This window comes from Lichenostomus cassidix, chromosome 5 (genome assembly GCF_008360975.1).
Source record: "Lichenostomus cassidix isolate B80296 chromosome 5, HeHo_3.0, whole genome shotgun sequence".
NCBI classification, from domain to species: Eukaryota; Metazoa; Chordata; class Aves; order Passeriformes; family Meliphagidae; genus Lichenostomus; species Lichenostomus cassidix.
The window spans coordinates 57,196,945-57,220,139 of NC_139486.1; the positions used below are offsets into that span (position 1 = coordinate 57,196,945).

The 23,195-nt window shown below is 43.1% G+C and overlaps 1 protein-coding gene across 6 annotated transcripts in view; it reads left to right on the forward strand.

Moving 5' to 3' along the window:
- Nucleotides 1–481: 481 nt before the first annotated feature.
- Nucleotides 482–23,195, forward strand: part of NELL1 (neural EGFL like 1) — a 273,189-nt gene continuing 250,475 nt past the window's right edge. For 2 of the 6 annotated variants that reach the window (XM_085063242.1, XM_085063245.1), the window contains exons 1-2: nucleotides 483–654; nucleotides 4,660–4,788. In XM_085063242.1, coding sequence (XP_084919368.1) covers nucleotides 606–654; nucleotides 4,660–4,788 — 178 coding nt within the window. In that variant the 5' untranslated portion in view covers nucleotides 483–605. Of the gene's footprint in view, nucleotides 655–4,215; nucleotides 4,265–4,659; nucleotides 4,789–23,195 lie in introns of those variants that run through there. The other 4 variants (XM_085063246.1, XM_085063247.1, XM_085063244.1 and 1 more) reach the window with 4 other exon arrangements.

The following is a 23,195-nucleotide window of genomic DNA, read 5'->3' on the forward strand; positions in this document are numbered from 1 at the left end:
ATACGCGGCATCAATTATTACTAAGAGTAAATAGTTAATGAGGGTTGATTCCGACTCCGAGCAGAAGGAGAAGGTGCCCTGGAGAGCAGCCGCACCTCGCACCCTCCCGGGCCGCGGCACCTCTCACTCGGGGGGCTCCCGTTTCGGGGGCTCCCGTTTCGGGGGAGCGGGGCCTGTGCGCCGTGCGGGTCCTGAGGGGCTCCCCCGGGGCCGTGCGGGGCTCCCCGAGCTGTGAGGGGCTCCCCGGGGCCGTGAGGCTCTCCCCGCGCAGTGCGGAGCTCTCCGGGCCGTGCGGAGCTCCCCGGGCCGTGCGGCTCCGCTCCGCTCCGCTCGGCTCCGCTCGGCTCGGAGCGCGGCCGTGGCCGGGCGGCGGCGCTGGCGAGGCCCGGGGGGGCCGCGCGTCACGGCGGGGGGCGGGCGGGGAGCCCCCGCTGCGGGGGCGTCGGGGCCGCGCCTGGGCAGCGGGCGGAGCCGCCGCCGCCTCCTGCCGGAGCCGCTCCGCGCGTCGGAGGCTGCGCTCGGCTCCGCTGGGCTCGGCACGGCTCCGCAGCAGCTGCCGGCGGGCGGGGAGGGAGCGAGCGGGCGCCGCCGCCCGCGCCGCGCCGATGGGTCTCCTCCTGCTCCTCTGGGCGTGTGCGGCCGCCGCCGGGGCAGGTGAGGGGCCGGGACCGCGGGGTCGGTGGCGGGGCCGGGGGCCGCCTCCCCGGGGAGCGAGGGGGGTGTTCGCCGCCCGGAGCGCAGCGGCGGCGGGTGGAAACTTTGCGGGGAGGCGGCGGGGAGCGGGAGCCGCCCCGGCCGTGCCGCTGCCGCCGTCGCCGTGCCGGGCATCCCCTGCTGCGCCGAGCGGGGCGGGCGCGGGGCTCCGCGGGGCGCAGCCGGGCTCGTCCCCGGCGGGGCGGGGAGCTCGTCCCCGGCAGGCGTGGGAAAGTTTTGCGAGAGCGGCGTGTGGGCTGCGCCCCGCGGGGCCGGGCAGCGGCGCGGGGTCCGGGCGGTGCGCGGCTCTGGCCCCGGCTCCGGCTCTGTCCGGCGCTGCGCGGAGCTGCCCGCGGTGCCGGGCGGGGAGCGGCGGTACGGGCGGGATGCGGCTGCGAGCGCCTTGTTCCAGCCGCTCCCCTGCTGGCTCCGTTATCTCCCCGGCGTTTCGCGACCCGAGAACCGCTGCTCGTTCCTTGCGAGGGCTTTGTTCTTGGTCCCCGGGTACCGCTGCTCCTCGGTTGGAGCTGCTGAGGACACCTTCCTCCTCGGTGCTTGTAGCTATTCTTGAGGAAATCACCCGGCGCAATTATCAGAAGTGCGAAGGAATTAATGTTTTATAATTAAATTCTCTTAGTAATTATAACCTCATCAAAATCTGCAGAGGGGTGCGGCATAAAAATACTTGGAAGAGAATACCGCCCGTCCCTTTGGTAGTGGTGTTACCCCGGATAGTGCATCCAGAGATTTTAAATGGCCAGCCGGACCCAAAACTCTACTACTCGGAAAGTTCTTGGTGTGCAACAATTGCCACTGGAGTTGTGAGAGGAAAGAGCAAAATGCCTCTTGTAGAGCCTGTTCTTTACCATTTGAAGGGTTTCACGTGGGTACGTGCAAATGGCTTGGTTGTGTTGAGTGTGCTTTCGGTAAAAGTTTTTCCGTCCCCAAATAGCACGTTACACATGTCGAGGAGATTATAAATATGCTGCATATGTTGCATGGCTGCACATTAGTTAGATGGAGCGTGGCATGATTGCTGGTGCTTGGGTGTAGGTGATAAAGGCAGAAGCAGAGAATAAAAGCTGTCAGAGCTGTAAGGCAGAATTAATTTCTTTTAGGGATTTCCTAGTGACATCATTCATAATTATATGGCTTAATCCTCTAATCTACCCTAGTGCCTTCAGTTCACATTGGGCCGAATCCACCAAGTCCTGAGATGATTTCTACTCCCGCCCACCTGCCTGGAGCATTTGGAGTGTTGCTTGTGTAAGCCACTGATTTAAGGGGGATGGCCCAATTACTTTAAATAGGAATCAAAAGCAACATCATCCAGAATCGGGCCCAGGCGTTGCACAGCTCTCCAGTGAGAGCCGACAGCTTGATGGTTAATTTCTACTTCAGAAAGAGATGGCATTTCCAGCTGCTTGTTCCACTGAAGAGAGACAGCATAAAATACTAGATGCAAGTGTGGTTGATATGCCTGTGGTATCTTTCTGATAGACTGGGGGAGACCACAGGGGAAAAGGAGACTTGGTTATCATACTGAAGCTGCTGATTTGTTGTTTATTAATTATTAATTAGGCTTTTGAGTGCCTGCTGCAGTTTGGAGACCCAGCGCAGGAAAATGACTAGGTATTTAAAGCAGTGCAGACTCTTGCTAAATAGTTACTGTGACATTAGGAACATTCTCTGTTTTGGAAAGTATTTTAAAAGCTGGAAGGGAGCACACTGAAGCTGTCACACAAGATCCTTCAGTGGCATAAATCGAAGCCTGTGGAGCTACAGTGATGTATACTTGTTGAGCCTTGGGTATTCAGGCTGGAATAAACAGCTTTAATAGAGCAGTGGAGCTGGTGTGATTTATGGGAGTGCCTATACTTGCTCGCTGTGGTTTCTGTCCCCGCTCTTGACGGCTGTGACAGAGCTTTCACTTACTTTAATGAGGTTGAGATGTGTCTTACTGGCCACAGTTTGTCCTTTCTGTTGAGCAAGTTTTATTACCTGCTTGACCTCCCTTCATATTAGTAGATTATTGCTGATCTGAATAGATGTAACCCCTTTCTAATGAGGGACAGCATACTCTGTTCCTCATGGGGACAGCAAACACTTGTCTTTGCTGATAGGTAAGTTCACACGGTTCAAATTTTGCTGCTTTTCTGCTGAATGAAAACCTTAGAAGAAGAAGATGTCTTTTCTTGTTTTGGTGCTGGTGTTTGTTCCAGGAGGGGGAAAGTGTTCTTGGTCCACCAATTTGGATGGTGTCAGTTGTGGTCATTTAGTGCCTGAATGTCTAGGGTGGAAGTCAAATTTAGTCAGCAACACCATCAGGCTTTTAGTACTATCTGGGAAGTTTTTACCTTTGGAGAAGTTTATCTGGGTTCTCTAATATTCTCTAATTCCAATTTTCTACAGAAAGGTGTTTATCCCCATATCCTTATGAAAGCACTGTGTATCTATGGATGTGTCAGCACTCATGGAGCTTCAGTTCCATCAGATGCCTCTAGATCTTAATTTTCCTTGTAGAGTAAGATTGCTAGAGACCTCCTCAAGCCATATTTTCAGTATTTTTTGCTACTCTGCCTCTTGTGGAGTAGAATCCTCTACATTAGCTCAACATGTTATTCCAACAACTTTTAATCCTTGAGGAAAAAAGAAAGTGCTGGAGTACAGAAGATTTATGAGTAGTATGTGTAACTTCTTATTCATTCTGTACACCTCAGTAATTTCTCAGAGCCTTTCAAAGAATCAAACTAGAGTACCTGCTGCTTAAATGATCCAGAAGTATAGTCCTGGAATAACAAATCAATCAATTTAGGCCTGAATGTGAAGTCTGCTTAGTGGAAATCAATCTGGACGTGCTTTACAGGTAATGTCCTTGCTCCATGGAAGTCAATGGGGCTTTTACCATTGACTTCAGCTGTGTCAGGATTTCATTCTTGGAGCCTGTTCCTGTTACTAATGACGTTAGTGAAAAATTTCATTAGGAAAGTGTTTGGATTCCACTTGAGATACTTGACCTGTGTCTCAGGCACAGATCTCATGTCAGACTTATGCTGTGTGGAGAGAGACACTAAGGTCAGGCTGCCCTCTTCCCACCCCTGGAAAAAGGAGATGTTTTTGATGAACGTGGTGTGCTGTAACCATCAAGTTGGCCTTAGCCTTTCAACATAGCATTTTCAAACTTCTCAAGTCTCTGTCTTTCTGCCAATGCCATCAGGTCCCTACTAGACTGAGGAGTACTCAGGCTTTTCCTGGGTATAAGCTTTTTATGAATTTCAGGTTTAGATTTGTGCTTTCCCAGTGGGTGCTCCTGCAGCCCAGAGGGGCTGCAGCTGGTTTGGGTTAGTGAATGTCTGCTGTTCCTAATTAAGCTTTGGCACTCCTCATTGGTAACAGCTGAGGTCAATATCAAACACTTTGGTGACTCTGGAGCCTCACTCAAGGCTCTGCCTCTCCAGGATGGTGTTCTTTGTCCTGCTACTGTATCTCCTCCAGGGTCCTTTGGTCCAGCTGGGAAAATGGATTACATTTAGGCTATGAGGTGTGGGCCTGATGGGTTGGTCGCAGCTAGGTAAGAAGTGTGAGAGGAATTTTCAGTCCTCACATCTCCCTGGAAATAGTGTGGCCAATAGATGAATGCTGCAAATATCTGCAATCATTTTGCATAGGTGGTTGTGCTTTTCTTTATTTATTACCCTTTAACCGTATGAAGATACTGGATAAACGTATCAGTTTTAAAGTGTTTTAATATGTGTGTAGTAAAATCTCTGGGAAGGAAATAGTTTAATGGAAAGACTTGGAATAGAATATCTTCTCTTTCCTGCAGCAGTTACTGTCTTATAAGTAATTACTGTGTACAGTGTGAGTGGGAAGGTACTAGAAATGTCTGTGCTAGATATTCTTCTCTATTCTCTTCATTACCTGATTTGAAATAAAAATTGATCTAACTCTCTCTGCCTCCAACAGCTGTAGGATTTGGAATGGATCCTGACTTACAAATTGATATCATCACAGAGCTGGATCTGGTGAACACAACCCTGGGGGTAACACAAGTGTCAGGACTACACAATGCCAGCAAAGCATTTTTATTCCAAGGTGAGAAAAACATCCTCAATTTTCTTATCTCACTTCTGTCTGCATGAGCTCATCAGAGCTTTGATGCTTAAGTGATTGCCTGTAATGGTGGTCTTACTTAACTGTTGCTTTCTTTTATTTATCTTTTTTGGAATTCTTGAAACACAGATGTGGTTTGTTGGTTTTTTTGATTGGTTTTTTTTTTTTTATTTGGCATGTGTGTGCTGTCAGGTAGTTGCAATTAGGGTTATTTAGGGAAGTATTTCTGGGTAGGTGTTCAGTACTCCCCATGATTTGTTTCTCCCTAAATACATCAGAGTGGTTCCAGGGGATGGGCTCTGTTGTGTTCTTGTGTTTTTTCTGCCTGAGATTATATACATGCAGAGAGACACACAGGCAAAGCTGTGTAACTGTGAGAAAGCATTTCATGTGTTGACACTGATTGGTAACATAGCAACACTTCCATCAACTTTGTGAAAACGGCTGAAGTGGGGAAAATAGAACAGTGTTGTATTTAACTACCCAAGGTAACTGAGTATCAAGGACAGGATAAGTCACTTTGAATTGTGATTTTTTTCTTTCCTCTCCTTCATTAAGTATTCTAAGATAATGTTTGTGAAGTGTTTTAAAATGATGTTGGGTTTTTTTAATTTTTACTGAGTGAAATCCTGGATGTATTTTACCATATATTTAAGTAAGGTCTAGGTTAAGAGGCAGTGTCCCATGGGGTGGAAGCAGTGAGTTGCTACAATATGCTAATTAGGCAAGAAAGACATTTATATGACTTGAGAGTAACATGTGAATTAAAGCACAATTGGGAACATTTTTATTGTGGAGACTTCCTATGCTTTACTCAGTGTTGAAGTGTGCATATTAGTGTCTCCCTTTTTCATATCTGTCCTCTGTAGCTGTTTTTAGAGGCAAATGATTATGATCTCATTCAGCTTCAGTTCTGGATCTGCAGTGCTGGCTGACTTTACTGTAAATAATAAAGGAAATAGGTCTGTAATCTTAGTTCATTCTTCATCTAGCCAAGGCCAGTTTAGGAGTCAGAGCAGACAGACTTCTGGAGACCACCTCAGGATTTGTTTCCAGTCTTTTATGATACAAAAAATAGCACAATTTTCACCGATTCCCAAATTAGTGTCCAGAAGAAACAGCATTCAGTCTTGATAGGTATCGTGACTTAAATATATCAATTTGTTTTTCTTTTGATATGTTGACTCCTGGTTTGTGTATTATGTACAAACAATATTAAAGTCATTCCTCTAAGGACTTCAGTGGCCTAAATATATTAATAATTCGAATTGCTATTCCATGCAGTTAATTGCAACCACACTGATGAGCTGTTTTGGTGGGTTTTCACAGGCTGGTGGTCAGAGCTGTAGGGAAGAAGTCAGAGATGTGTTGATCAGGACTTGGATTGAGACCATTGATACTGAAAGTAGCTTTGAAAGGTTGAGGTGAAGACGGATATTCTGGATATTATGGATATTCTGTTCTTTCCTTCTCCTCAGAGTCCACCTGTAGTTCAGGAACTTAGACAGGACTGGTGTAAAAAAGGTGGAACTTGGAAAATTCATATAAACAGATAATCTGAGGGATAGATGTTCATGGGAGGCAATAAACAAACATTTTCGGTATGAAACGAATAAACAGTTTGAAGATTGTAGTAAGGTAAATAAAGATTTTTTTAATTCCCACAATAGAAATTCTTTTTGCTGATGCACACAGAACTGTGCTTGGATGTTGCCTCTCGTGTAAAGCTTCCTGGAAGGTGGCTCAGGAAAATGACTCTATGCAGTACAGCTCATCAGCCCTTGGACTGTGGGAAGACTGAAAGCCTTTGCTGTCAGATGGGATGCAAGTCTGAGGCTGCCCTGTTGTCTTCCTCCCTTCTTGTTCCTATCTGTTATTTGTTAAATGTCAGCAGTGTGCTGGCAGCTGTATGGATTCCCTTTTACTAACAGAGGTGACTTTACAACTACAGTCTGGCTGTGTGCCAGGTAATGTCCTTTGGCTGAAACCAGGAGATGCTCAATTTTGATTTTTATCTTGCTATACAGCAAAACCAATATAGAACTCGGAGCAATGTATGGACAACTGCTATGCCTGAATAAGAAATAATACTTTATCCCACAGAAATTCACAAAAAAACTTCATCCAACATGACACTCCCAGAGGAGAGTGAGGACTGGAAGTTAGTGCTTGGTTTCAAAATGACTGTCTCTTCTTGGAGCAGCTTCTCCAGCCTGCTTCCTTCCCATGTGTGAGCAGCTCCTGTGTGCTGTGCCTGGCTGTGCCCCACTGCTCCAGGGAGCCCTTAGAGCCTCTGGGCAGGGCAGGACCTGCTTCACCTGGCAGATGATTGCTGCACATGGAGCCCCATTAGGAGAGCTCTTCCCTAGCAGCCTTTCACTGCTGAGGATTCCCTAGGTTAGGAAATAAAAAGGGTTTGTATGTTCTTTGGCTTGTGGTTTTCACAGGGGCAGTTTTTTACCTGCTGCTTTTGACAGCAATGTGGCAGGGCTCTGAGCTTACATAAAAGTTCCCTGTGGAACATTTTCTGTCTTGTGAGATGAATTCTCCAAAATGGCTGTACTGGAGCTGTTCAGACTGAGTGTTCTTTGGTGTGTCCCAGCAAGTTTACATCTTTGAGGTAGAGAAATGGTAATTTTTCCCCAACCTGGACAGTTATGTGTCCAGGTTAAGTGAAAATATGGAGTGTTCTTCTAAGCAGGATTCTTTTTCTGTGAATTAAACTATTTGAAAGAGAAATCTCTGTAAGTTTTGAGCATCCTTTCGGTTGCATTTAGAGGCAATAAGTGGAAATGAGGAATGGAGGTGATATGAAGATAGGCACAAAAGAAAGGGAAACTTATTTTTAATTAGACTTTTGGTCAGTGATAGCTCTCTTACAGTACTGACATACTGTTCATTACAGAGTTTCTGGCGAGTGATGTCATGATTTAATTTATTCTAGAGAAAAAGTAGAAAGACTCTTTTCCCCGGAGAGTTTGTGATTTCAATCCGAGACCATACCAGTGAAGCTGGTGGAGTGTTCTGATTTTTTTAATAATATTGGTATTAACAGCCAAACCTCAGATTTCTGTGTGAAGCAGCTTCATGTGCAAAGAAACAAATTCAGCTCTGTTGCAAATTGTGTGACAGAGTGGTAGAACCAAAGTGGCAATTGAGAGATGTGGGTTGCCTTTGGGCAAGCAAATCTGTTCCTAATTCAGAAAAGCATAGAAACCTATAATTAAGTATAGTCATCTGAGTGGTCCTGCTGGGCATGGACTTCGATTGTTAGAGTATTTCAGCTGGATTTTTGATTGATCAGTTCCATTATTTGTATGTTTCAGTTCCATTCTCTGTGAAATGGGGATGAGGAAATTAAAAAAAAAAAGCTGTGTAAGTGCTGACAGTGTGAATTAGGGGAAATGCAGACATATAACTCATAATTGCAATTCTGCAAACAGTCTGATTCTTAAGATCCCTAACATTGTGGTGTCATAATTATTTATCTTCTATTAATTTGTACACACAAGAGTGGGAGAAAATGTCTTTGTGGGCAGATGAGTTGCTCTAGCATGAAGGGGCAAAGGAGGGCGAGTGGAGATTCTTGATCAGAGTGCTCTGGAGGAATGGGGCACCCAAGATCCTGATACTTGACCCACATCTTCTCACCTCCAACCAGGAGGCCAGTGAATTTGAGGAAATGGTTCTGGGGGTGGGTGGAAAATCTACCTCAAAGAAATACATTGAAAAATTGAATTTTTCACCTAATGCCTTACAGTAACATCTTATAAACCCTGAGTGTGAGACATCTATAAATAGTATCTTACAGACATGTAAGATCAGAACAGGATTATACTGTAAATTGTAGTACAGTGAGAAACCCTGAGCTGTGGCTCCCTTGATGGTGCTCAGCCCTGTTCTCTGCTTCAGGTAACAGGGAAGTAGGGCTTGTCCTGACTCTGACTTATCAGGATCTTGGGTTGAGTGGCAGAAGAAAGCTTTGATGATAAATAAGGCAAGAAGATGCGCTTAATTTGTCATCCTGTTTCTATGTAGACTGAGAGCAACTTTTAGCCTAGCTGTTAAATTATATTATTACCTTAGCCACTCTAACATTTGTTCTGTGCTCAGTTCTTGTTGGGGAAGTAAAATTTTAGTCCTTTTACAGTCTGTCAGCGATGCCTACTTCTTTTTAATTCTTCCTGCAACATCTCGTGAGCTAACAGAGACTTAAAGCCTTTACTTACAAAACAGTTTCCCCCCCGCCCCCAAAAGTTTATTAAGGCTTTGCTGTTTCCTTTCCTAGCAATCTGGCAGTATTTTTGCAACTTAGCCTTTAAATTAGGAATGGTCTTTTTTACTGTGTGTACTATGTTTAGCACTCAGCAAAAGGAACCACCAAGTACTGTTCGAAGTGTAGAGATATGCAGTGCTTTGTGCTTGACCATTTATTGACTTGTATTAAACAACCACTGGATTTGTGAGAGAAGCATCTGGCCTGGAGCTGCTGCGGCACAGAGTTCAGTCGTGCTCCTTGTTGCCACTTTGTACTAGAGACTGCTGAGCTCTTTTCTGTACAGTCATGGCTCCAGCAGGAAAGGTGAAAGAATAACAAGTATCTTAAAGCACAGAGAAAGGCAATGTTTTTGTGCAAAAAAGAGTGAAAGGTGTTGAGTTTCTGAAACAAAAGGACTGTCCTGCTTCAGGCCAAAAGAGAGATCAAAGCTGCAGTTCTAAGGCGGGTAGAGGTGCCTCCCAGAAGACTCCCTTGAGTTTCCACGTGAAGTGCAACCCTCTCTGTTGGTGTTTTCCTTCGGTGTTTTATCAATCCTGGCTTTTTTTTAGACTAATTCCTCTTAGAGAGAAGTGTTTCCAGATCCCACTCCAGGAATCCCAGTCCAAGATGTCGAGTTTTGCAATGCCAAATGGAACGAGGTTTGAATGCTGGCCAGCTTTGCCATGTTTTGAGATTGGTGGGTAAGAACAGCTGCCTCAGTTGATCTTGTCATCAGCAGTGGGCACAAAGCCTTTTTATCAGGAATGCTAGCTCTAGTTCTGGTAGCACAGCCTTTGGGACACACTTCTTGTGCCTTGGCCATGTGTTTGGGGCAGTGGCTCAGCACTGAGCTGTGCTCAGTGAATTCCAAGGCCAGGTGAAGGCTGTTGCCTTTGTCCATCTGTGCTGAGCTCCTCACTCTCAGTCTCAGTGCCCTGGGTGCCATGGCCAAGGTATTAATCCACTTCAGGTGTTCCACTCTGTTCTGCCAGCATAATGTGCAAGGTGTGTGAGCTGCAGAGCTCAGAAAATAGCCAGGGACTGGATGAGAGGGAGCAGATAATAGCTCAGGGAGGAACATGTCATTACTCTTCCTGGGGCGGGTGGTGGGAGGTCTGCAGTGAGGAGGAGAGATAAACTTTAATTTTGGAATTCAGGCGTCAGTCCCTCTTTACATGACATAGTGAGACAGGAGTCATTGCTTTCTGTGGGATCTCTCCTGCTATGTTTATAGCAAATATTAAGTATCAGCAGTATTGTTCTTGCAGACCAGAAATCTTACAGTAACAGAAAAATTAGGAAGGCACAACATGAGTGGCTGGAAATCTTAGTTCTGCCTTCAGCTGTCATAGGAGAGAGTAGCTCTAGTGTCTTTTCCATGTGTGGTGTATCTGAATATCCCATCTTGTGGGATGCTGGGCTTTTTGGGGCAGAGCCTCTGGGCACACCTGAGGCTGCTGGCAGCCCCCTTCTCCACGTGCTTTGGGACAGTTGGAAAAGCAGCTGATGACCCTTGTGCTCTTGGAAAGGAATGTCTGTTAATTTTTTTTAACCAGGTTTTGCCCACCATCACTTGGACTTGTGGCTGTGTGCCTGTGCAGCTGCTTCTTTCCAGCTGGATGAGATTTTATTTTCCATTTTAAAATACACTTTTCCTGAGGTGCTGGGCTGTTCTCTGAGGTGGGGCTTGCCAGGACCAGCAGCTTGTCCCCTCACAGAGGTGCCCTGAACCTCACCACACCACACAGGTGGAAACTTTGTGGAAACTCTGCAAGCTCCTTGAACTTGTGAGCTTTTATTTTATTTTTAAAGGTCAGAGTGAGGTGTTTTACCAGTGCTGTGTCACACTGTGTAGGCCTGCTCAGGTTCTTCCAGGGGTGGGTAAATTTGGGGTTTTACCCTGTGTTGCCTGTGGGATGCCTGTCCTAGGCTCCTGGGAGTTCGTGAGGGAGAGGCAGCTGCTGTCAGATGAAAAGCTTTTGTGTGTGTCAGCAAAACCACCTTGACACCTGAGCTGTGGGTCAGCCCCTTGCCCCCATCATGCAAGTAACATTCAGGTGTTGCTACTTCCTTGGGGCTGAATTTTGGCTCAGGTACCCCTTCTGTGAATGCCCCTCTCACCTGGGCTTGGCAGAATTGGTGGTTTATGAAAAACTGATCTGCTTTGAGGGCTGGCTGGCTGGCTCTGAAGGCAGCCATAGGCACCTCGCTTGCCAGTGTGTGTCTGTCCCTGGGATGGGGAGGCTTGATGGGGAGGAATAGGGCTGAGCTATCCTTTGGAGAGTGGGATCCTCACCGCTGCTCCACAGTCATCTCTTGAGATGTTCCCCTGTTTTTCCAAGCTCCATCCTTATCCTCAGGAGCCATGGCAGCTGCCCACCATCCTGGAGTGTTGACAGAGGTGTTAGCCCTTTGTCAGAGCTGCTCTGTGAAGCACTGCTAAAATAAGAATTTCAGTAGGATGCCAGCAGCTGGGCTGACTGCACCCAGGAGGATGGAGGGAGCTGTGACTTCTCGGACCGAGATGGTTCTGGGAGCTGTGCACAGCAGCTGGGAGAAGCAGCCTGGAGAGAGAGGCTCAGGGCTGTGGCCTGGGTGAGAAACCCAAACCCTGCACTCTTGGACCAGGGGAGTACAATTAGGGAAAGGTTTGATTATAGTAGAGGCAGCATAAGAGGGAAAAGCACAGAGAGTTTAGATTTGGTGTTGCTGTAAAGTACCAGTGATGTGTGCTAATAATACACAAGTGTTTTTGGAGGATGCAAAAACTTGTTTGGTCAGTGTGGGGATTTGTGTTAGTGAATTAGAACCTTAATTTTGCTGTGTTGTTCACCTGTAAAGTTGAGGTGCTAATGCCCTTTCCTCTAACAACAGTGGTATGGAGAATTCATTAATATTTGTAGAGGGCTCAAATACTGTGCTGGAATAATTAGCTTGATCATGGTGTGGTCTGCCTTCAGAGAAGGATTTGAATATGATAGATTTACTGTTCCAGGTGATCCTTGAGCAATATATACAAAGCAGAACTTAAGATCCTTGTTTTGTTAAATAGTTTTTGCTCTTTGTTCTTTCCTTTGTACACTGACTGAGACAGGAGCCCTCTGGAAAAAGGTGTGTGATCCTGTAATTAAGAAAGAGTTTGGAATATTCATCCCCAGGGGGTTGAGCAAGGTTTGCCTGTGATACTTTAATTCAAACATCTGCCTAACTTATAAATTATATATGTATGTTTTAGTATAGCTAATGTTTTAATGTGTTTTGTATACACAATGCAGTTTTTTTTATTTCAATGAAACCATTAGTCTAAGTGTGGGTTTTTTCCTCTGAAAAACCATTGTCAGAACAGAGAAATTATCTGGAATTGAATACAATGAGCAAGGAGAGGCTGAGTGAGATGAATCATCTTCAGGGGAGAAAATTAAAGATCACCCGAGACATAATTATTAAACAATGCTTTTAGGCTTTGAAGAAACATAAACTACTATTAACTTCGTCAGTTCCCAGAGGTAGTTTTTAAAATGCTCTTATATACCCATCCTGTCTTGGCTGCTGCTTGTTTAATGTGTGAATTATGTTAGAAACTTGTCGAGGAGTAAAATTTATCCAGCATATTGATATGAAGGTATAACTTGTAAATAATTTCAGAGTTTCTCATTCTGTATTCTCTTGCTTAAAACACCCCTGCCCCCTGCTTCCAAGTAAGTGTAGACTAAAATAGAAACCTAGTCACGTTAAACAACAGTGACCAATTTCTACTTTTCCTCTTTTTTCTCCCCCGTCCTGAATGCTGTCATGCTGCCTTCTGTTACTTGACATTTTCTGGATTTCCCATCATGTCTGTAATGATTAGGAGAGAATTCTGAGCACACATTGCCTCTGTCCTTGACAGTTATTTTTGCTTTCCTGGGAGACAATAATTGTGCTACTTGTCTATCTTCATTTGCCACGATGGTAAGTACAGAGGGGAAGTGGCATAAGCACTTCAGTACTTCTGTGGTGTGCTAAAAGCCTTGAATGCTTCTGGCAACCTGTTGACAAAGGTCTGTCATGAAGATAAGCAGAAAGGAAACAAAAGTTCTCTGCTCTTCAGTGGGCTGAGAGGGGGATGCAGAAATTAGTTTCTGGTACTGGTAGCAAGGGTGCTCCACACCATGTGAGCATCTAAGTTACTACAATGAATGCAACTCAGATAAAAATAAGAATAACAGTTTGAGTTTCTTGTATCATCATCAAAATACGAATACAACAAAAATGGACTTTTAATGCAAAGACTTTGGCAAAGGGATACTCTTAAGTCATATCATACTGTAATTAGCTCCCTGTTTAGTAAACAAGAATTCAAGTGGAGTAAGAATGTCCTCTAGCACCTTGTCAGATGGGCCCTTGTGCTCATCAGAGCCCTGGGAAGTTGGGGTGAAGCAGAGTTGGTACCTGAGATGTGCTGCCTCGGGGCAAATCCCTGGGTATCCTGGGTAAAGAATCCTGCCCAAGGATCCCTTGCACCTCAAATTGCAGCTCTGGGTTTCTGGACACATGGTGGGTTCAAAGAGAGCAGAACTGGAGTGTTTGGCACTGCTGAGCGAAAACTGCTTGAAATGCAGGGGATGGGAAAAGCAGTGCTCAAGAACTGGGTTCTTCCTGTAGGCAGTGAAACAAAGTGGCCCATTATGGTGTATCTTGACCCCAAAAGGGATCTCTAAAATTTTAAACCAATTTCAGTAGAAACTTGTTAATAACTGAGAAAAATATTTACACTTGCCTTACTTGATTAAATTACTTCTAAACACAGCTCCATCTTTTGCCTAAAAGGAAGTGGTGTTATTTGAAATTGCTATCACATGAGTTTAAAGGCATGCAATGATTTTTAAAGTTCAGATTTTGTACCTTAAAGTACACAAAGGTACATACAATAAGACCTAATGAAGGAGCCAGGCATGGACCATTTCCTGTGGTGAAAAATCCTGCTGTTTTGAACTATCTATCAAGATTAAAAATTAGATGCTACTTGAGACCTCAGCCTTCCTCTTCCATGCCAAATTCTAGACTAATCCTGTCACCTGTGGTGTGGGTGTATAAATGACACAAGGGGGACTTTTTTTTCTCTTATTTTTTCATTTTCAACACATAAATGGCATGAAGTATTCATGTCATACTGTGCTGCTTTTGTTGCATTATATCATGTGATTGCCTTGCCTTTTGCAGTCTATTCAATGGTACAAGGTGCAGAACATTAGATTTTTTTTAATAGAATGGACAAAAATTGGTTTGGCACCTGATGTCCTCTCTAATATGGGATGACATCCTTAATTATAGGTTGCATGTCTGCTAAAACAGCAAAGTTGGTCCTGTAATTCTGACAACAGGGTTCTGTGAATCCTTATTTTAGAGCAGTAAGTACTGTAGCTCAGAACTGATTTTTGCTTCCTAGAAGTCTCCCATTACAGCTTTTCTGTCCCCCATCCTCCCTCTGTGGTAACATTTCTTACATTACAATGGAGTTTGCTGTGATGCTGTAAATGAGAAAAATAGTACAAGATCACTGCTGCAGGGACTATTTTAGAGTCTGTCATCCCTTGCATGTACAGATGATTCTTCCCTGTGAAGCTGTGAGTTTTCCATGTGGCATTGATGGGAACAGGCACTTCCAAGGCAGATAAATTTGTGTTGTAAAGCTTTGTTCTGTATTGTGTATCCACCTTCATTTATTTTTTTCTTCTCATTTTTTAAAAGTCTTTTGTAAACTGTAACATAGCAAAGATGTTCTAAATGCAAAACATACAAAACTGGATCTTGGAGTTTAAATACCTGTTGCTTCTATAATGAACTATCCACAGATGGCTTCCATATCTGCCTCTACTTCTCTCTCTCTACTTCAGCTCATTGTGAAGAATAATTTTGAAATTTTAAAGCCTTTTCCTGGGGACTGGGGAAAATAACAAAGCCAAGATGTGTGGGCAGAGAGTGGGGTTTGTGTGTGTATGTGTCATGATTTTTCTTGGTCTGTGGAGGTCTCTGCAAATGCTCATCATGCTGTTTGGAAAACGAAGCAGCACAGCCTTAAAACATGATGTTTATTGAATCATTTGGTAAATGCTGATATTTGGAAATCTGGTGTACTGCACTTATCCCAAGCCTTCCTTTTAAGGGAATGTGCTGACAGGTTGTGGTAGGAGGACCCTGCAGTATTAGTTGCAGCGATCCTGTTTGGGGAATGGAGGAAGCAATTTAGGTTTCCTTCATTGAAACTAATTATGGAGCCAGGAAAATATCCAGTTTCTCTTTTATAATAGCATGGCTCACATATTTAAGTCATGTCCTCTGCTTTAGCTTTTTTTCCTCTGGTGCTGGCACTGCTTTTAATGTTTTTTGATGTCTTGTGAGTACCAGCTTTGAGATGGGATATTCTGCCCATCTTGCTTCGTGCCATCCTAATCGCTTCAAAATGTAGTCATTAAAAAAAAAAGTAAACATTACTGCTGATGTTACTGCTAATGGCAAGAAATGCAGCAAAGGAGGGGGACACATGTGGCAATTCTATTTAAATAAATGCTTATTTTCAGAAACAAAGGCTTGTGGAGAAAAAGGGAGCTGTTAGTACCCCAATCACGTTTCCTGTTACGGATGAACCCACAGCAATGGATGCTATCAAAGTTGTCATATTTTATTCATGAGTTGTGGTATGCTTGGGTGAAATAAGAAAAGCAATGCTCCAAATCATAATTATGGCGTAAAAAGATAAAACAGTTATTATTGTGACTTTTAAAGAAGAAATTATTAAATCTCTCAAATAAATCATATAAAACTCATGGAGAATGACTAAGTACATTAGCTATTTGTGGTTCTTTGTTGTGGGTGTTGTGAAACACTTCACCAATAGCGTTTGTACTTATTTTGGGAGAAAATATAAATGTGTGCCTCTGTATGTTCCAAGAAACAAAGACATCTAGAATATTGAATGTAAACATAAAGAGGCTGACTGCAAAAATTACACTTCCATAGAGAAGGGCTCTGACAAATGTATTATGCCTCATGCTATTGTCATGCAGTTAATAAATAAAACAGACACCCAGGATTTAATTTGCTTTAGCAATAACATGGAAGCGATTTTTTTCCTCAGGGAAGGAAAACAAAAGGGAGAATTAGTTCCTGAAACACGTGTTGTTTAATGTTTGTATAAATCATGTATAGAGTATAAAAAACCCCGAAACCATAACATTTTAGCAAAACACGACCTATGCTTTAAAAGTAATTAAAAAACTATTTACACTGTCAAGTCTTTGGGAGTTTTTGAACCAAGAGAGCACTTCAGCACATGCTTGCTTTGAACTTCAAGGATAATTTCATTGTCTTTAGTTGGATTATTCACGTGATAAAATGACTGGGCATTAAAACCTGTGTGTAGGTGTACCCAGGTCTGTTAGCTGCATTAGGCATAGTAAACTCCCTCCACAGTGAAGAAACCAAGTCTTCTAACCAGAGATTTCTGCTTAGCTGAAACTTCCCTGTTAATGAACTATTTCAAGTAGTATTTTGATTTACGCATTTAAGAATTCAGGTTTTCCCCAGGGAAACAAATTCTAATTTCTATGTGGCCTTGCTGAAGTTAGACTGGGATTTTCAACAAAGTCAGAGAAGTCATTCAGCTTCTCTCCTGCTTCACTGGAATCTGACACTTAAAATTATTTTGAAATGAGTTACTTGGCTGTATCTGTTATATTCATGTTAAATTTAGAAATCATAAAGCGCTTCAGAAGTACTTGTGGTTTGTTTTTTTTTAAATATTGTTGCCATGAATTACGAGCAGTATTTATTATTACCTGGAAGAAAGAAAAGTGCTAAATGAGAAATCAGAATTATTGCATATTGCTTAAAAATATAAATGGATCAATCTCTCTGCATGCTCCATTGAAAAAGCTTATATTTTGTTTCTGGATTACAAACACACTCGGAGTTATAGTGGGAAAGATTAAGACCAAACGTACAATTAATAGCTATTTGCAAAACTTGTCTTTGTCTGATTTTTAGTTCTAGGGGCTACTCATCTTCTGGTACCACCTTAAGTTTCCTTTAAACAAATGCAGAATGTGTTTTGTCAAGTTTTGGTATATATTAGCATTTTTTAAAAGCAATCTCTTTTCTTGTGTGTATGGCTTCAAGCAAGCTTTTTAGAAGGGGAAGTAAAAATGGTTTAGCTTGCTTTTGCATGAAGCCATATTTTTGAGTGGCTCATTATTTGTGTGTGACATAAGTGTTTAACATAGTCTTGAAAGAGATCCCTGAAGTGGCCAGTACTCCTGCAAAATGGATAGCACACTGGGAATGATTCTTGGCATTTACTGCATTTTCCCAGCCTTGCCACTGGCTCTGTTCTCAGTGTTGCTGGTGTAAGCCCACATTTTTTCTGTTAAAATGTTGTTATTTTCCAAATTTGCGAAGAGCAATCTTCACAGGCACGGTGACGTGATATCTTATCTAATGTAGGCAAACAGTGGAAAAGACGATACAATCAGTGACTCCTGAACTCATTAACTAACAACACATGTAATTTGATTAACTCACATGATTTAGGAGCAGATTATGTGCTTTTAGTCATAGTGAACTTGTGGAGCATTTCAACGAAGCATTTAATTTAAGGGATCAACCATTTGTAAACAGCCTTGATTTCAGCATGAATCCCTTGGGGAAACAATGGAGCCTACTTGAGAAGACGAGCTCAGCAGCCACTTAAAATACTTGAAAAAAGTTCAAGTGGCTGCCTTGAGCAGCAGGTGATGTGTAGCCTCAGCCAGGTGATGTCTGTTGTTGGCAGCAGGAAAATCCTCCAAAGCCCCTAAGATGCCTGCAGGTTTCTGGTTTTGGTCCGTAGCAGCCAACTGGTTTGATGGCAATGTTAGCCACTGGGCTTTGAGCTTCTCCTCCTGCTGCTGGAGAGGTGACTCCAGTGCTCTCCTTGGCCGTTCTGCCCATGGGGGTGGAAAACACAAGGAGGTGGGAAACCCATAGGAGTTTTCTCAATTTAGGCTGTGCCTATCACAAAACCACAGCTTTGTGCCACTGTGGTTTCTCTGCCACTTCAGGCACCTTTGGCTGGCTGGAGCTGAAGAAGCAGAGGTGGCTGCTTTCACTCTTGACATGTGTTCATTTCCAGGTCTTGTGCAGAATCTGCTGCTCTCTTTTGTTTCCCAGAGTACTCAATTTCCATGGTTCGGTTTGAATTGCTGATAAAGCAAAGGACTTAAGACTCTCTGACAACTACTTAATTAGCATGAGTGTGGTCACTCTAGCTGGTGCTCCAGTCAAGGCAATTTTCAAGAAGTGAAGAGTCTGACATTAAGCCACTAAATCAGCTAAATTAGTGGTTGAGGAGAAACTGTGATTTGATAAGTATTCTCTGTTTGATTTCTTCAGTGACTCAAAATTCTCCTGCCCCTGGCATCTGGAGTTTTGGGATTGGGTTTGCAATGGCTTCCTGAAAGGATTTTTATTTATATGTGTATATAATTTTAAATGCTAGATTAATTCTGTTAGGAGAGGCCTATTTGTAAACTGGTTTACAAACATGTATATCAAAATGACAGCAATAAATGAGCACATATAGCCAGGCGTAGTTTTGCATCATGCAAAAGCAGAGGTTACATTGAATTACACTGTTTTTCCACCTTCTCTAGTGGAACTGCTTTTGCTGTATAGTCATGGGAACTTACCTTTGTGACATTAGCTGTTCACCCTGGTAATTGCTCCATCCTCTAATTTAATGAAAACCCATTAAACCGAAACAATAATTAAAATGAGACATCATCTCTGTAGGAGGCTTGCATATTAAAATCACCAAGCATTGCACTGCAGACGGATCTTATTCTTGAGAATCACTGTTTGAAGCAACATGTAAAAAGTGATTTACAATGAATAATCATAATTTAGAAAGCTGTGCTGTTGAACATGATTTCCTACTGTTTATTACTGACTCTGAGTGGAGCTAGCAAGGCAAAAACATTTACAATGTCTTTTCATGCTGGGGAGAATACACAGAAGCAGAGACGTGCTTGTGAGAATACATCATGCCCTCTTTGGTCCTCCCTGGTAGCACAGTTTCTCAGAGAAGGCTGAGGTGTTTTGACCCCTCTCTTTGGGTTGCTAGCAGGCAGAACAGGTGGTCCTGATCCCCCTGCAGAGGCCCCAGAGAGCAACAAAGTGCCTGCTTAGCACCTTAACATAAATTTACATTTATTTTCCATCAGCAGTACCCCCCAGCTTACTGAACCCCATCATTTAGCCTGGGTGGAAGCAGTTCAGGCAAGTGGGTCTCTGCAGCATGGTGTGGGCTGGCTGGAGCCTTAGTGCTGGTGGCTGAATTGAGCTCCCAGAGCGCTCTGAGGGCCTCTGTGCCTTTTCCTGCAACAGGAGCATGTTGTAAAATCTTCCGTTTTCTTCGCATGTAAGGAGAAATTTATGTGATTTTATCCCCATAACTCAAAAAGTTGGTGGTATCTTCAGATTATCTAGATTTTGCCCTTGGTAGGCAGGGAGGCACAAGTACCTGAAGCATTCCTTTGCTTGGCAGTGAAATGATTCTTTTTGGAGAAGAACCCCCATAGTGTTAGCATCCTTTTGGGTATTTTTGCATCTGTTTGTGACTTTTGCACACTGAGGAATGCTTTCACAACGGTGGAAATGGGCATTTATTACTGGTGTTGTGTGGTGTGGGGTTTTTTTTTGGGGGGGGTGTTTTTTATATTTTTACCAGCTCTTCAAGACATGTTCTGTGAGACCAGTGTGCAGGAAGGGGGTTGGTGCCCTGGATCCTTCTTGGATTCAGAGGCTTTGGTGAAGCATCTGCCTTCAGTGAACAAGAAGGGGTTTGTGATGCTGGAGTGTGTTTTCATCCTCAGCAACTGTTCGGCACTGCCCACACTGAGAGTTGCTAGTTTTGGATCATCTTTCTAATCTGGGTTTCATTTTTGTAAAGCTGGTGACTTAAAAAAAAAAGTGGGGCACTGGGGTGATTTTTTGTTTGTTTTGATTTTTTTAAATACAGTTTTCAGTTTTATTGGATTTTTCCCATAGCAAGGTAAAAGCCAAAAAGCTGTAATATTCAATTCTTTAATTGCTATAGCTTAAATCCAGATTCTCTGTTGTTGCAGGATTAATTTCTACTTGCTCATCCAGAGTGACTGTTCAAAGGTTCTTCTGAAAGCATGTTGAAGCAAATAGCTTTAAAATGATTGAAGTTCCCAATAAAGCAATGTGTTCTGCAGTATGTTCTCTGCCAAGGGAAGTAAAAGGTATTCAAGCAGGCTAGTGAATGATAAAATGTACCTATTGCTTTGGAAAATGGGTTGATTCAGAACTGAAATTTAGTATTTTTCCTCTAATGGGAGCATCTATTAAAGAAAAAATTATTCCCCAGATGGATTGCTATTCAGCCTCTAACAACTGGTGCACATTTTTCATCACTTAAAATTCCATCCCAAATGGTCATGTATTTCCCTTCTACCGTGGATTGTTGTCACTGTCAAAGTCTGCTTGGCCAGACCTTTGCTATCTTCCCTAGCATTATCCTTTTCCTTCTCTAACTCATTTTGCCTGCTGCTGTGTGGTGCTGATTTTCTTACACTGCTTCTAATGGAGCTGATGCCTGCTTCTCAATTTCTCTTATCTGGGGCTTCTAATATGTTCAGGGTTACAAATGGCAAAAGCCTGAGGTTTTAATTTTTGGTTAGTAGAGCTGGTGATGCATAGGACATTGAATCCACATGGGAAAATATGACTTGAGGGTCTAAATCAGGTAGCTCTGGGTGCTGGTTCCTCTTGCAGCTCTTTTTGGCTTGGCAGGGCTGTGCTGGGTGGGGACTGAATGGGTTTTTGGGGACAAGGCACCCAGGAGAAGGCAAGGTGGCATCCCTGGAGATGGTGCCAGGCAGGGGATGGTGGCAACTAAATGGTTGTGTGTCCTTGCAAACTGCACCATTGGTTTGTGTTTGGCATTTCTTCCTTGGACCCACAGCTTAAAAAGAAAAGAAAATCAAGCAGCAAATATGCTTTCTCTGACATAGGTATGTCATGTGCTTTTGTTTGGCTAAAGGTAGAAAGTTGCCTTTACTTGATGCTCTGAGATGATTTGTGTCTCTTGGACTTGCAAATAACTGAGTATGCTTGCTTTCTTTCCTTGTTTAATTTTAGAACCACTCTGGTACATTTTAAAAAACCCTCCAGACAGTCAGTATTTCAAATTAAGAAAATATAATCACATAGAAGGACATATGAAAGTCGTATCTGTGTTTATTTATTTTGCTGAGATTGCATTATCATTCAAGCATGAAGCGATGTTTCACTGAAGATTGCTGTATAAACCCATATTGTTCTATATTATGGAGGAAATATGACATTTCATTACAAGCAGACAGTTATTTTTATAGAGAGCATAAAAAGTATTTTGCCTTTCAGGCACCTGTGGTGAGGGGGTGTATTCTGTATTCTCAATTTTTCTTTTTTTTTTTTTTTTTTGAACTGTGAAAATCTACCTGAGAATAGAAAGCTCTTATTCTAAATGTATTGTACTCCCAGCTCATTTGTATGGCATTTTCTGCAGAAATCAAGCAAAACACAAACACAGCATTCCTGGGGATGGTGTGTGTGAGTGGGACACTGCCAGAGAGGAGCAGGGGGCTGTGCCATGGGGACAGCAGTGTTGTCCCCAAAGCCCCTCTTTCCCAGCATTTGGGTTCCAGGTTGCAAGCCCAGGTTGTGCTTGGCTCTGGGATAATCTGCAGCTCCAAAATCCTAGGCTGGGTGCCCTCTGGATCCTTGCCAGCCTTGCTGGGCTGCTCAGCTCACCAGTCCAGTTCCATTTACCATCTCACTGTGAAAGTGGTGGGAAAATCCCCTTGTAATTATTGAGACTGGGCTATGAAAAGCAGCATTTCTGTTGACATTTTTGTGCCTGCAAGTAAATTTTTCACCTGGCTTGCAGTAGGGATGTCCCAAGGTGCTGGTAATGACTGGGTTTGCTCCCCAAATATACAGCACTGTACTTAAAAGGGTGTTAATTTCTAAAAGCCTGGTTATATAACTTCCTTTGTACCAATTAGGCTGTCAGAGTGTTGCAAAGCAGTCTGTAAATACTGTTTGTTACCCAGTAGTTTGAACCCAAGACTGGAATTTCAGAACTTTGCATCTTACCAATTTTAATCAACAGAGAATGAATATCACTGTTTCACACGGTTTTGGTATAGTCATGGCTATCAAGAGGTGGTAGAGAGTAGCAAAATATTTCAGAGTCTGTTTCCAACTGAAGTAGTCAGTGCATTGATTAACCATGGCTGATTCTGAGCAAGGAGCCCTATATTTTTGTATAAAGTTTGATGGATAGGTGGTGGGATGTGGGCTTTCCTACAATGAGAAACTTGTACTTTGCAAGGCTTGGCTGAAATTTAAACATATATGTTCCACTGACAGCACTGCCTGTGCTTTCATGTGAAAGAATTTTTGAAAGCTTTGTGAAGTCATATTTTATTTCTGGCAATTGTGACACCTTTGAGGGGAAAAAAAAATGCAAGCTTTGGAGGTTTTTAACCTTCAAAAAGTGATAATTATCTTCATCTGTCAGGTCTTGGACATTTTACCTGTGAGTCTTACTTGTGCCTTGGAAGTTGGTACTGGTGGATTGTCTGTTTCTGTAGATAACAAACTGGGTATTGCAGAATTTATGGGTCTATGGGAGACACAGTTCTGTATCTCTTGTATCAGCTTTTTGAGAAAAAACTACATGGTATTTATAGCCAGTAATAACATCTGCTAGGTGAAGATAATGATACAGATAACAAAAGCTAACAGATAGAGACAAAATCTGGTCTTCTGTGCTGGATTGTTTATTCTTGTATTCCACTATATGATGGCAGTGGAGATGGTTTCTGTTCTTTGAAGCTTTATCCTCTGCGATGATAAAAGTGGTGTTGGACAGACAAATAGTTGGTTGCGATAAAATGGGCACTATATTTATTTATCATGAGGATCTGAGCCCCTGGTAAAGATTTTTTTAAATGATGACTAGTGATTTTGGATGTTGAATCTGTAGTACTTTTCAGGGGTGAGCTTTTCAGAGTGCAAGCATGGTACGAGTCTGGGTGTGTAA